A 13420-nucleotide genomic window follows, 5' to 3' on the forward strand; every position below is an offset into this window, starting at 1 on the left:
ATAAGTGAAACATTTTAAATAAACATTTTTTTTTTTCTATATAAAATTTAGCAAATAAGTCATTTTTGTTCATAAATTTGGGCCAAAATTTATACGGCTACATATCTTTGGTAAAAAAAATAACCCAAATTAGTGGATATTAAATGTGTAAGTCTACAAGCTATGGTGCAGATCATTAAAAATTGATCACAGCTGATGCACTGATGTCCTACCTCATTTCTTGAGGCCCGGAAATGTCAGGACAGTACAAATACCCCCCAAATTACCCTTTTTTTTTTTGGAAAGTAGACAAGTCCAAGGTATGTAGTAAGAGGCAGGGTGAGTTTTTTGAAGTTGTAATTTTTCCCAAAACTTTTTAAAAATTAACTTAAGCCCCGGATCATTTTGCAGCTAAAAGGACCAAGCCCCTTTTTGCGATTCGGCACTGCGTCGCTTTAACGGACAATTGCGCGGTCGTGCGACGTGGCTCCCAAACAAATAGAGCTTTCTTTTGGTGGTGATTCATTACCTCTGCGGTTTTTATTTTTTGCGTTATAAACAAAAATAGAGTGCCAATTTTGGAAAAAAAATGCAATATTTTTTACTTTTACTTTTTTTGCTATAATATCCCTAAAAAATATACAATTTTTTTTTCCCTCCGTTTAGGCCGATACGTATTCTTCTACATATTTTTGGTAAAAAAAAAAAAAAAAAAATCGCAATATGCGATTGATTGGTTTGCGCAAAAGTTATAGCATCTACGAAACGGGATAGTTTTATGGCATTTTTATATATATATTTTTTTACTTGTAATGGCGGCGATTAGCGTGGGTTTTTTTTTATTTTTTTTTTTTTTTATTGTGACTGACATTATAGCGGACACGTCTGACAATTTTGACACATTTCTGGGACCATTGGCATTAATACAGTGATTAGTGCGATTAAAAATGCACTGATTACTGTAAAAATGTCACTGGCAGTGTAGGGGTTAAGTGTGACCTAATTTGTATTTCTTACTGTAGGGGGGATTGGCATGTGACATCACTGACAGTCCGTTCCCTGTCATAGGGAATGACTATCAGTGACGAGCTCATTAGGAAGCACGGAGAGAGGTTTGTTTACACTTACCTCTCCCCATTCTTCAGCTTTGTGACCTGACAGCAGGACACCAGCGGTGATCAGGTCTGTGGCCACAGTCACGGAGCTCAGGACCGGGTCGTGAGTGCCCCGGCACGCACGCGACCCACGGCTGAGCCCTTAAAGGGCAATGTACCTGTACGTGCTTGTGCCCAGCCATGCTATTCTGCCAACGTATATCGGCGTGAGGCGGTCCTTAAGTGGTTAATGAATATTTTTATTTTTTTTTTACACAAAATTTTCATAACAAGTTATTTCTCACACAGCGATACCGTGAGAGAGACTTTTTTGCAGCCTGGCCTATCACACCCTTGAAGGCCTGGAGCACCAGGACAGAGGAATTGCTCACAAAATTACCCCATTTTGGAAAACAAACACCCTAACATACATTCTATGAGGCATGGGCTGCAGATTCTGAGGGGCTGGTGACAGGTACTCTTTATTTGGGGGGGGGGGGGCAGGCAATGTGCTGTTTTTTTTTTTTTTTTTTCAGCCAGGTCTCGTCCTCAGTGTGTGAACCCGGAAACTGCACTACAGCCGCTTGTCATTTGTGACTGGGAGTCACTGGCTCTCTGCTCCCTGAAGATCAAGAACTGAGTGATCAGCATTTTTTTTGATTACTCAGTTCTCATTCTTAGAGGCAGTCAGACTGATGTTGCATCCACCTAGGCAAGTATGATTTTATTTTTATTTTTTTCTTCTTAATTCTCAAACTCTTTTAGGCTCTGGCAGGTCTTGTCCCTACCCCCAGCCTGTGAGTGGACAGTGAAAGGATAAAGAGTGGATTAATGAGTGTCCCTTTACGTTCTATCAGCATGTACCTTGTTGCCACTGCAGACCAACTAAGTGGCTCCTTGCCCTGCTTTCCCTTTCTCAGTCTGAGCGTTGCTGTACAATGGAATGCAGGAGACTGATGCCAAATAAAATTCAGGTACACAGCTTACAAAAGTAGATAATCGTGGATAGAGATTTGCACCGATTTGTGTCTTGCTTGGTGATCAGATTTAAAAACCTTCATCACTGAAAGCAGCACACAAGTTGCCTTCCTTCGTAGCGGTGTGTTTATTTTGAAATTACAGGTGCACTTTATTTTTATTCCTCCTGAAGATAGCCATTGATTGTAAAGATGAAGCAAAAACTCTGGACTAATGACAACCGTTCGTGTTTCAGCGGTCCAACGCACTCTGTGACTAACGCTGAGTAAATATTTATCCAACAAAGCCTCGCACAAAACGGAAAACCACAAACTAATAAAAGTTGGCTTTATTTAAAAATAAACAGAAAATTTACAACTTCTTAGAGAAATCCCAATGATTTAAATGGAATTATTCATTTCTTCCATCAGACATGACTTGTTGTTTCAGTTGCTCTCAGGACCAGGAAAAAAAATGTATTGGTTTGAAGGCTGTTTTCTGTAGTGGGGGGGGGGAGAGAAACTCCTCTGGAACACAGCTGTCTTTATTAAAGAGCACTACGAGGCTAGGTATAGCTGCAGATGGCAGTAATTTTACCAGATTCACTTGTGTTAGCTGCTGGTCTTGTGCCAACGTCCGTTCTTGTCCAGACTGGGGTATGCAAGTTAATACGCCTGCCAGAAGAGTCCGCTGAAGGCGTCCTGCAGTGCCCTATGGCATGCGAGAGAGGAAGTGTAGCCTCCAGCGAGATCCTGAGGGGAAGTAGCTCGTACATGGTTTAGATACCTGAAAACAAAGGACAACATTGTTAACCTCAAAGCACAGAAATAAAACGTTCATTCATTTTGGCTGGGAATACCCAGATGTTTACCGACCATATTGTCAAGCATGGCTTATTACTATTTGTATTGAGCAAATGCTTAAATATGTTTTAAATCTGGGACCTTTATGAAAAAAAAAAAAGTTAAGATTAGCTTCTTGAGAAGCATGAGATGCAAAGAAGCGATTAGGAGCCTGCTGGAAAACCGTTATGCTTTGATTCGTCACATCTTAGCGTAGCAGACTGTGGGGGGAGCCGAGTCATTAGCATTGCCCCACAAAACAAGCTGATTTTCAGCACTAAGAAACCTAAAACAGATGCAGTTCTGGCAGGAGACAAGAAAAAAAGACCACCAGAACGCATCAGTTGGTTTCATTCTGTACTGATGCCATCGTTGCTTGGAAAGGGGCATCCCAACAGCAATTTAGGTTATGAGGTGTTAATATGCCAAGGGGGGGTTATATTGCTTCACCTGTGTTTTATTTGGCCACTGGAGAAAGTCTGAAAGTGAATTTTTTTACTGATCTACCATGGGTGACAGCCACCTTTCGCAGGACAGAATTCATTTAAAACAAATATGTGGGATGAAGGGAAATACACTGCAGCATGTGTAATGAAGTATACCACCCTCTACTACATCAATGTGATGGAGTTGGAGCACTAAAAAGCTGAAGCAGAGTGTGTTTACTGCAGCAGTAATGGCTTCTAGTAATCTAGGATGCATGCATCTAATAAAAGAGAAGTATGGGGTTGTGTTTTTTTTTTTTCTTCTTTTTCAGAATAATACTTACCTCGGTCAGATGCTGCATCTGTCCCCTACTGGCTCTTATACTGAGAACCAAGCAATCAAAAACTCGCTCGGTTCTCAGCGTTCCCTGAGCCTAGAGCTGCTGACTGTCAGTCACAACTCTCTACCCTACCCCCCCCCCCCCCCCCCACTGGAGCGCTGGGCTGTGGAGGGGGCACGAGTGGTTGGCTCAGGCTCTCAGCAGCTCCAGACATGTTGGCAGGTCCCGACTTCATTGTCGTGATCTTGCCTGAGCCTGGACCGGCTCTGTAACTTCAGCCCACTGTCTGATAAAAAATAGGTCACAGGAGTGCAGAACAAACTGATCCACAGGAGAAGTACAGCCAAATTAGCTTTGGCTGTAATTCTCCTTTAAAGCAGCGGTCCCCAACCTTTTTTGTGCACAAGGGACTGGTTTAGCAGCAGACAATTTTTCCAGGGAGTGGGGGGATATTCACGGAGTTAGACTCGGACCCCTTCATACCAGAGCCCTACTTTACAGCATAGCCCCCCCTTTATATTAGTGCAGTGTTCTACGGTCTCCTTTAAAATGATGTCCTCAGTTCCCCCTCACATTACAGCCCCCTTTACATCACAGTGGTGATGTAAGTGGTTACCCACTTGTTTATATTTGACTCCTGCTCTCTGTGCAGATCTCTAGCTGCTCCCGCCCCCCAGCTCTTCTGATAGGATGACATCAACAGCCAGGCGGGTGGGAGAATTGGTGGAGGACACACAGGCTAAGTGGCATGCCCACACAGCAGCAGGTCGCTGCTCACCCCCTGCTGCACTGCCCGGTCATCAACAGACCACTGGGAAGTACACCGGTCCAGGGTTTGGGGACCCTTGCATTAAACTGTTTGTTTGCCAAAAGTGATATTTTAATCCTTCCCTGAATTCTTAAAGTGGTTGTATACTCGATTTTTAAACTTTTACCTACAGGAAAGCCTATAATAAGGCTTACCTGTAGGTAAAAAAAAAATATCTCCTAAACCTGTACGGTTTAGGAGATATCCCCCTCGGTATGCGCCGCTGACTGCAGCGGCGCATGCGCACAAGGGGATTCTCGGCCTGAAAATCCGGCAGTGGCCGGCGGCCGGAATGAAATCTCCCGCGCGCATGCGCGGGAGTGACGATATCGCGGCTCCGGCCACTCACAGCGCCGGAGCCGCGATACCCGGAAGAAACGCTGAGGGAGCATGTCAGCTCCCACGGCGTGGATCGGGCCAGATGTCGGGGCCTCGTTCTAAGGTAAGTATTTCATAATGAGCTAGTATGCGGTGCATACTAGCTCATTATGCCTTTTGCTTTGCAGGTTTAAAAAAAAAAAAAAAAAATGTGCGGGTTTACTACCGCTTTAAATGTCTTAGGTAATCCAAGAGGAAGGCTTCCTTGCCATAACCACTAAATCTATATACCTGGCAGTTCTTTCCCACCTTTGTGTGTTTTAGCTTCTCTAGCTGAATTCTCCAAAATATAAGCTAAATAAACTCGACTGGTAGAATAACCACAACAGGTTTTCAATTCCAGAAACTAAAGTGCAGTGGATCTTACCAATAAAGTCTCCACTAAGAGATAAAAGAAAGTTACAAGGAGTTGAATTTGCATCTAGCAAACACCAGCCTACTATATATTCAAAAGTATGTGGTTACCCCATCAAATAATTGAGTTTGGGTCCCCTGTCACACAAGCTCTTAATGGAAAAAAGTGTCCTATTCACCACACATTACACCGGTAAGGTCCTATTGTCACCATCAGGAGAACCCATGCCAACCAATGCCATGTAGCCATTACTGGTCTGCATGTAGATGAAAACTATCTGCAAAGAGGCTGGTGGAGATCAGAAGTGCAAAGGATGACAAGAAACGTGGAACCAGTATTTTAGGACTAGGTGCTTTAGCAGAATAAATGTAATTCAGTTAGGATTTACATCTATTTTAAAAACATATAGTCAATTGGACAGCACTGATTCTATAGATTAATGTGAATCGCCTTTTAACAGAGCCAGAGCAACAAGAAAGGAATTTCCTCAATCAAAAAGGCTGAAACCATTTTTTCTAGTGCAAACCACATTAAAATTATGTATTTTTATTGTTCTAAACCTCAATGTAATAGCAATTGTGTCTGAAAAGTCTATCTTCCTATAAATTACGCTTAGAGACCGCATATGCCGTGTCCTGATGTGAACTGTTTGTTCTAGACATGTATCCTTTCTGCAGACCAAACCGCTTTAAGTGCGGCTAGGTAGAAAGGCCAAAGGTGACCGGCGCTTGGCACTCAGTATCCTGATTTAAAGTCATGTCCAACTTCATAAAAATTATTTGGGATAACACCCTTTTATCCAATGTATCTGTCAGCACCAAGGCTCAAAACCAGACAGCTATGGGATTCCCAATACAAGAACACTTGCACAGGGGTGTTAAACCTTAAGAATTATTTGTAAATGTGAGCTGACTGATAGGACTTCCAGAACTCCTTATAGTCCTGAGGAAGAGTTCTGCCTGCAGGGGATTAAGTAATACTGCTAAATAACTAGAAACCAAAATAAACTCAAGGTCCCACCTTCCTGTGATGACCAGCTTGGTGCTCTTTGGAGATTTAGCAAACTATTTAAATTTACTTCACGGTGTCCATATTATCACACATGCACAAAGAATATATAGTGGCTCTGTACATGTTTTACATTTATTACTATATATATATATATATATATATATATATACACACACACACACACACACACATACATTTTGTGTGTGGGATGTTGTGTAAATATAAAACATTTATTTTATATAGTGTTTTTTTTATCCAGCCAGCACATGAAGCTTTAAAAAAGAACTCTAGGAATTGCAGAACTTTAAAAAATCTGGTGAATTATAAATTTCCTCCTCGTGGATTTTTTGCTTTTGTTTAAAATTTAAATTTTTTTGTTATTTCCAGGAGCTATAGCTAATACTATAATTCTAGGGCTCTGACACTGTCCACGTCAGGTCTCAGATAGGGCTACACCGATATATTGGCCAAGAAATAGGGTTATCAGTGTTTTGCCAATAGAAGAAAAAGTTGCTGATAATGGCCACTGAAAATAGTAAAACTAATGCTACCGGGTTAGCCAAACCTACAAATAAATGAAACCGGTCATGAGGGAAACATCATCAGGGAGCCCCCAGGGCAAAAGCTGCATGGCAACTGCCCAACGCGGTGGAGAAGCTCCATGCAGATAAAGCCCACCGGCGCAAGAATAGTCGCAACCGCCCCTGCAGCTCGAGTGAGACCAAGGGCTGATGCACAATGCGACATGTAACCAGAGGCCCACCAAGCTCCCCTTAAAGGTGGGCTTTATCTGCGTGCAGCTTTTGCCCTGGGGTCTCCCTGGTGATGTTTCCCCATGGCCCTTTTCATTTATTTTTAGGTTTGGTCCCCCCCCCCCTTTTTTTTCTCCAGAAATTAGGATGTCGTTCTTTTGTTTTTATGTAATGGTGACTATCCTGAACGCATGTCTGTTTCCTTTGATGTGCTGCGTTAGAAAACGCACCCAAGTGCAGGACATTGCTATTTGCTATTTGCTTAAGGAAGGTTGCCAGGAGAAGACTTCATCATGCTGTATGCAATGATGCTGCTCCTACACAGAAACCCACTGTGCTGACACCAACTAGGCAGACAGCACTGCGCAGGTGACTTTTTAAAGTGGTGTTGCCACCAAAATTTTTTTTTCTTAAAATTCATAAAAAAATGTAAAGAAAAATAATTGGAAACATTTTTTTTTACTCACCTCTCAATGTCTGTTGCTAGGGGGTCCCTCGTAGTCTGCCTCCTTCATTGCCCAGGCTGGTGACATCACTTCCCCTTGGCGCTGCACAGTCATCTGGGACCTGTCACGTGTCCCAGATGACTGTGTGGTGTATCACGGTGCACGGCGCCGCTCGCGCATGTGCAGTGGGTGCCCGGCTGTGAAGCCACAGCTGGGTGCCCACAGTAAGAATGCCGGCGCCGCCAGCGGAGCGGGGGAAGAGGGGGGGGGCATCGCTGGACCCTGGGACAGGTAAGTGTTCAATTATTAAAAGTCAGCAGCTGCAGTATTTGTAGCTGCTGACTTTTACATTTTTTTTTTTTTAGGGGGCACCTCACTTTAAGCTCACTGGCGGCGCCTTGCTCGGTGCATACTTTTCCTGTTAGAAGCAACAACGCCCCAGCCACTTGCCATTTGATGTAAGTAAATAAACACTTTCTTTTACTAATCTCTGTTGGAAAGAAAGGGGAAAGCAAAGGGAAAAAAGAAAAAAATAAGGAAAAGAAAAGGGAAAAAAAAATTCTCTCTCGCTATTTTCAATCAGAAAGATTGTTAATGCAACACCTGATTATAATAACATGCAAAATACCCTCACTACTTAATAGGATATCTCTCTTGGACATACCAACAGAGGTTTCACACCATTTTAGAAATGGTCTCCACTATATAAGAGGGACTTATCTAGGATTTAGTGATATATGAAAACGCTACATATCCAACCCTTTATAATAAGTTATTTTGTTACTCTATTACCTCTTAGGGTTATTTGTGATGGTGCTGTGGTGGATGTTCTTCTGGGGGACCCTTGGGAGGGCTGCTCTGAGCTAGTTTGGGGTCCACCCCTGGTTGGTGGACAAATAGCAGCAAAGTTTATTCAACTCCTTAAAGATATTCGCTTTTGTATACATTTCTATATTCACTTCTACATTCTTCAACTTTTGGTATGTATATTGGACATGCTCGAATATTGCAATGTTGTTTTTGCTTTTCAAAAAGTTTTTTGCTAAGCCTATTTCTACCCCTTTTTTTCAGAATGTATTTACAATTTCTTCCTAAAAAAAACACCTCTAAAGAAGGGATTAGTTCCTGAAACATGTCAGACTAATGGAGGAAACTACAGTCACTCTTGAATATGTAGAATATATACTATATGTTACTTCTTGTTTGTTTTGCATAATATAATGTACTGTATAGATTGCTATCATGTTTTTATACATGTTTTTTAAATATTTTTTCAATAAATAACATTTTTATGACATAAGTGTTTTATGTTAAATGACAGTTGTGTGGTCAAGCAACGCTGTACCCAAATGACATTTTGTATCCTTTTTTCAATAAATAACATTTTTATGACATAAGTATTTTATGTTTGCCTGCAAAGTCCTATGGTACCTGGGGGTACTTATGTTCCCTTTTTATGGTTCTAATATAATGAATACCGGGATGTTGGCAATGTTTAATTTGAGAAATGAATATTTCGCTCTGTGGTTCATCAAGTTGTATCAACTGTCATTTAAAGTGCAACAGCGCTGAAAGCTGGCCTGGGCAAGAAGGGGATGAAAGTGCCCAGTATCGAAGTGGTTAAATGATACGTGTACCTTTTGTGCATTTATTACTTTTTCCTGCAGAAGCATGTAAAGCACTGCACCCGTCATCAGTAGATTAGGGATGCAATGCCAGGTTTCTTCAGACAAGCCCTCCAGCTTTTCAGCCAGTACCTGCATACGGGATAATACAAATTCCCCCCAAATTCCCCTTTTTGGAAAGTAGACATTCTGAGGCAATTGCTCATCAGCACTCTTGTAGTTCATTCAGAACTACAGGCCATAAGCTGCAGTGGCTGACTTTAGTTGTAGTTCATTCATTCACAGGCTGTACAGTTTTTAAAATGTGACAGCGGGTGCGGGGAGCAGGGCAGAGAGAAACTTTATAGGGCCCAGTTGCTTTAGGATCCACAATTCTCAATTTAACCCATGGAGCAATATTCCAGCCATTGCTTTTATATTACCCCAAGTTCATAGAACAATAGTTGGGTTGCAAGTCCGAGCATCCTATGGATATACAGTGCCTTGAAACCGTATTCATACCCCTTGAAGTTTTCCACATTTTGTCATGTTACAACCAAAAACATAAATGTATTTTACTGGGATTTTATGTGATAGACCAACACAAAGTAGCACAAAATTGTGAAGTGGAAAGAAAATGATAAATGGTTTTCAATTTTTTTTTACAAATAAATATTTTAAAAAGTGTGGCGTGCATTTGTATTCAGCCCCCTTTACTCTGATACCCCTAACTAAAATCTAGTGGAACCAATTGGCTTCAAAAGTCACCTAATGATTAAATAAGAGTCCACATGTGTGTAATTTAATATCAGTATGAATACAGCTGTTCTGTGAAGCCCTCAGAGGTTTGTTAGAGAATCGCAGTGAAAAAAAAAAAAAAACAGCATCATGCAAGCCAAGGAACACACCAGACAGGTCAGGAATAAAGTTGTGGAGACTTTTAAAGCAGGGATAGGTTATAAATAAATATCCCAAACTTTTAATATCTCACGGAGCACTGTTCAATCAATAATCTGAAAATCGAAAGAGTATGGCACAACTGGAAACCTACCAAGATATGGCCATCCACCTAAACTGACAGACCTGGTAAGGAGAACATTAATCAAAAGAAGCATCCAAGAGGCCCATGGTAACTCTGGAGGAGATGCATAGATCCACAGTTCAGGTGGGAAAATGTGTCCACAAGACAACTATTAGTCGTGCACTCCACAAATCTGGCCTTTATGTAAGAGTGGCAAGAAGAAAGCCATTGTTTAAATAAACCCACAAGAAGTCCCGTTTGCAGTTTACGAGAAGCCATTTGGGGGACACAGGAAATGTGGAAGAAGGTGCTCTGGTCAGATGAGACCATAATTGAACTTTTTGGCCTATGTGTGGCGGAAAACTAACACTGCACATAACCTTGACACACCATCCCCCACCGTGAAACATGGTGGTGGCAGCATCATGTTGTGGGGAGGCTTTTCTTCAGCAGGGACAGGGAAGCTGGTCAGAGTTGATGGGAAGATGGATGGAGCCAAATACAGGACAATCTTAGAAGAAAACCTGTTAGAGTCTGCAAAAGACTTGAGACTGGGGCGGAGGTTCACCTTCCAGCAGGACAACAACCCTAAACATACAGCCAGAGCCACAATGAAATGATTTAGATCAAAGCATATTCATGTGTTAGAGTGACCCAAAGTCCTGAACTACATCCATTTTAAAATCTGTGGCAAGACTGGAAAATTGCTCTTCACAGACACTCTTCGTCTAATCTGACAGAACGATTTTGCAAAGAAGAATGGGCGAAAAATTCACTTTCTAGATGTGCAAAGCTGGTAGAGACATCCCCAAAAAGACTTGCAGCTGTAATTGCAGCAAAGGGTGGTTCTACAAAGTAATGACTCAGGGGGGCTGAATACAAATGCACCCCACACTTTTCACATATTTATTTGTAAAAAATCTTGGAAAGCATTTATCATTTTCCTTCCACTTCAAACTTATGTGCGACTTTGTGTTGGTCTATCACAAACACCATACTCCAGTACACCAAATTTAGAAAAGCAAGCAAAAACATTCACTTTTCACCCTGCACTGAATAAAACAAACAGATAACACACGGGTTAGCATTTTATGCTTATTCAGGAAACTACAGATAAGCAAATGAACATATATGTTACTCATATAACTGTATATTTTAAAGACCCTTCTGTGTTATGTATATTATTCTAATGGATGATGAAAAACAGGTGCTTCTTCAGGAAGCTTCCTTCTTTGTTACTTCTACAATCATACTGGGATAAATTAGGATCAGATTAGGATCATATGCACCATTAAGTAGTTTATACAATGGTCCTACTGCTGCTTACATTCCATTCCTCCCATCATATTGAAAAAATATGGATTTACCGAAAACCATATTCCAGAGTTCAGCAGTGGAACATCGCCCCTGGAAACAACTGGCATGAGGGTGAAAGAAGAGAAGGGCTCCCGTACTTTAATACCTTCCAGAACCCAGGTTATTTTTACAAGGGGATAATTAGTTGTAAGCTGGAGCAGATATGCAACATTCCACACCCATCCTCTGGAGTTTTCCACATAGAGCTGTTCTATAGAAGTAGAATGTCCTTTAATACAGAATAACTTTAGTTTTTTTTTTAGACAAGAATGAACATACCCACAAATGATGTGCTACACTCTAAATCTCCTTCCTCTTATAAGTCTACCCAAGTACCTCCCTCCATCTCCCCATCAGCTTAGAAAGGCACTCCTGCAAGGCTGATATCAGCTTTCAGCAGATGCATGGTTATGCAGAATAAAGTTGTCGGGCAGTTACACTAGCTGAACTGAACTAAGGCTTTCTAAATAAACACATAAGTGAAGTACATGGTGCCCTGCCCACCTGAAGGTGTTGTATAACCACTTTAAGGCCAGGCCTTTTCTGGGAGGGAGGGAGGGAGGGAGGGAGGGAGGGAGAGAGAGAGAGAGAGAGAGAGAGAGAGAGAGAGAGAGAGAGAGAGAGAGAGAGAGAGAGAGAGAGAGAGAGAGAGAGAGAGCATGCTACACTGTACCCAAATGAAATTTTTATCATTTTTTTTCCCACAAATAGAGCTTTCTTTTGGTGGTATTTGATCACCTCTACGGTTTTTATTTTTTGCGCTACAAATAAAAAAATACCGAAAATTTTGAAAAAAAAAATGTTTTTTTTTTTTCAGTTTCAAAACTTTGTAAATAAGTAAGTTTTCTCCTTCACTGATGGGCACTGATGGGGCTACACTGATGGGCACTGATAAGGCGGCACTGATGGGCACCAATGAAGTGGCACTGATGAGGTGGCATTGATGGACACTGATAGGCGGCACTGATAGGCGACACGGATGGGGGCGACACGGATGGGGGCGACACGGATGGGGGCGACACGGATGGGCGACATGGATGGACACTGATAGGTGGCACAAATTGGCACTGATAGCTGGCACGGATTGGCATGGATGGGTGGCAGAGATGGGCATGGATAGGCGGCACAGATGGGCACTCATAGGCGGCACAGGTGGGCACTCATAGGCGGCACAGGTGGGCACTCATAGGCGGCACAGGTGGGCACTCATAGGCGGCACAGGTGGGCACTCATAGGCGGCACAGGTGGGCACTCATAGGCGGCACAGGTGGGCACTCATAACAGGTGGGCACTCATAGGCGGCACAGGTGGGCACTCATAGGCGGCATTGGTGTTATACTGTACTAATGGATGCCAATCAGTGCCAAACAATAATGCATGCCAATCAGTGATGCCCATTGTGGGCACTGATTGGCATCCATTATGGGCACTGATTGGCATCCATTGTGCTGACCATTGGCATCCCTGGTGGTCTAGGGAGGATTACCTTTTCCCTGGTGGTCTGGTGGCGTCCCTGGTGGTCCAGTGTGGGCATCCTCGGGGGGGCTGTGCTGATAATCGATCAGCACAGACCCCCCCTGTCAGAGGAGCAGCCGATCGGCTCTCCTCTACTCGCGTCTGACAGACGCGAGTGAGGAAAAGCCGATCACCGGCTCTTCCCATTTACACTGTGATCAGCCGTGATTGGACACGGCTGATCACGTGGTAAAGAGTCTCCGTCGGAGACTCTTTACCGAGATCGTAGTTGCCGGGTGTCAGACTGACACCCCGCAACAACGATCGCCGCGATGCGCGCCCCCGGGGGCGCGCAGCGGCTCATAATCCTGAGGACGTCATATGACGTCCGGTCAGGATTAGCAAACCACTTTGCCGCCGTCTTTTGTAATAGGGCGGGCGGCAAGTGGTTAAAAAACATATAAAACAACATACAACCAACACCCTGTATGGACGCAGTTACCAGTTACCCAATAATGCAGTTACAGAGGGCTGGATCTAAGATACAAGGATTGATTTGGTAACATATCAAAGTGAGAAAAAGATTTCTGATCCAG

The 13420-nt window shown here is 42.7% G+C and overlaps 1 protein-coding gene across 1 annotated transcript in view; it reads right to left on the reverse strand.

The window, feature by feature from the left end:
- Positions 1–2364: 2364 nt before the first annotated feature.
- Positions 2365–13420, reverse strand: part of MNAT1 (MNAT1 component of CDK activating kinase) — a 254207-nt gene continuing 243151 nt past the window's right edge. Inside the window, exon 8 of the mRNA XM_077464379.1 lies at positions 2365–2816. Within this exon, the coding sequence (XP_077320505.1) occupies positions 2696–2816 (121 nt within the window). The 3' untranslated portion in view covers positions 2365–2695. The remainder of the gene's footprint in view (positions 2817–13420) is intronic.

Source organism: Lithobates pipiens, unplaced genomic scaffold, assembly GCF_037356315.1.
Source record: "Lithobates pipiens isolate NorthernLeopardFrog02 unplaced genomic scaffold, aLitPip1_a1.2 Scaffold_30, whole genome shotgun sequence".
In the NCBI taxonomy this organism is placed as follows: Eukaryota; Metazoa; Chordata; class Amphibia; order Anura; family Ranidae; genus Lithobates; species Lithobates pipiens.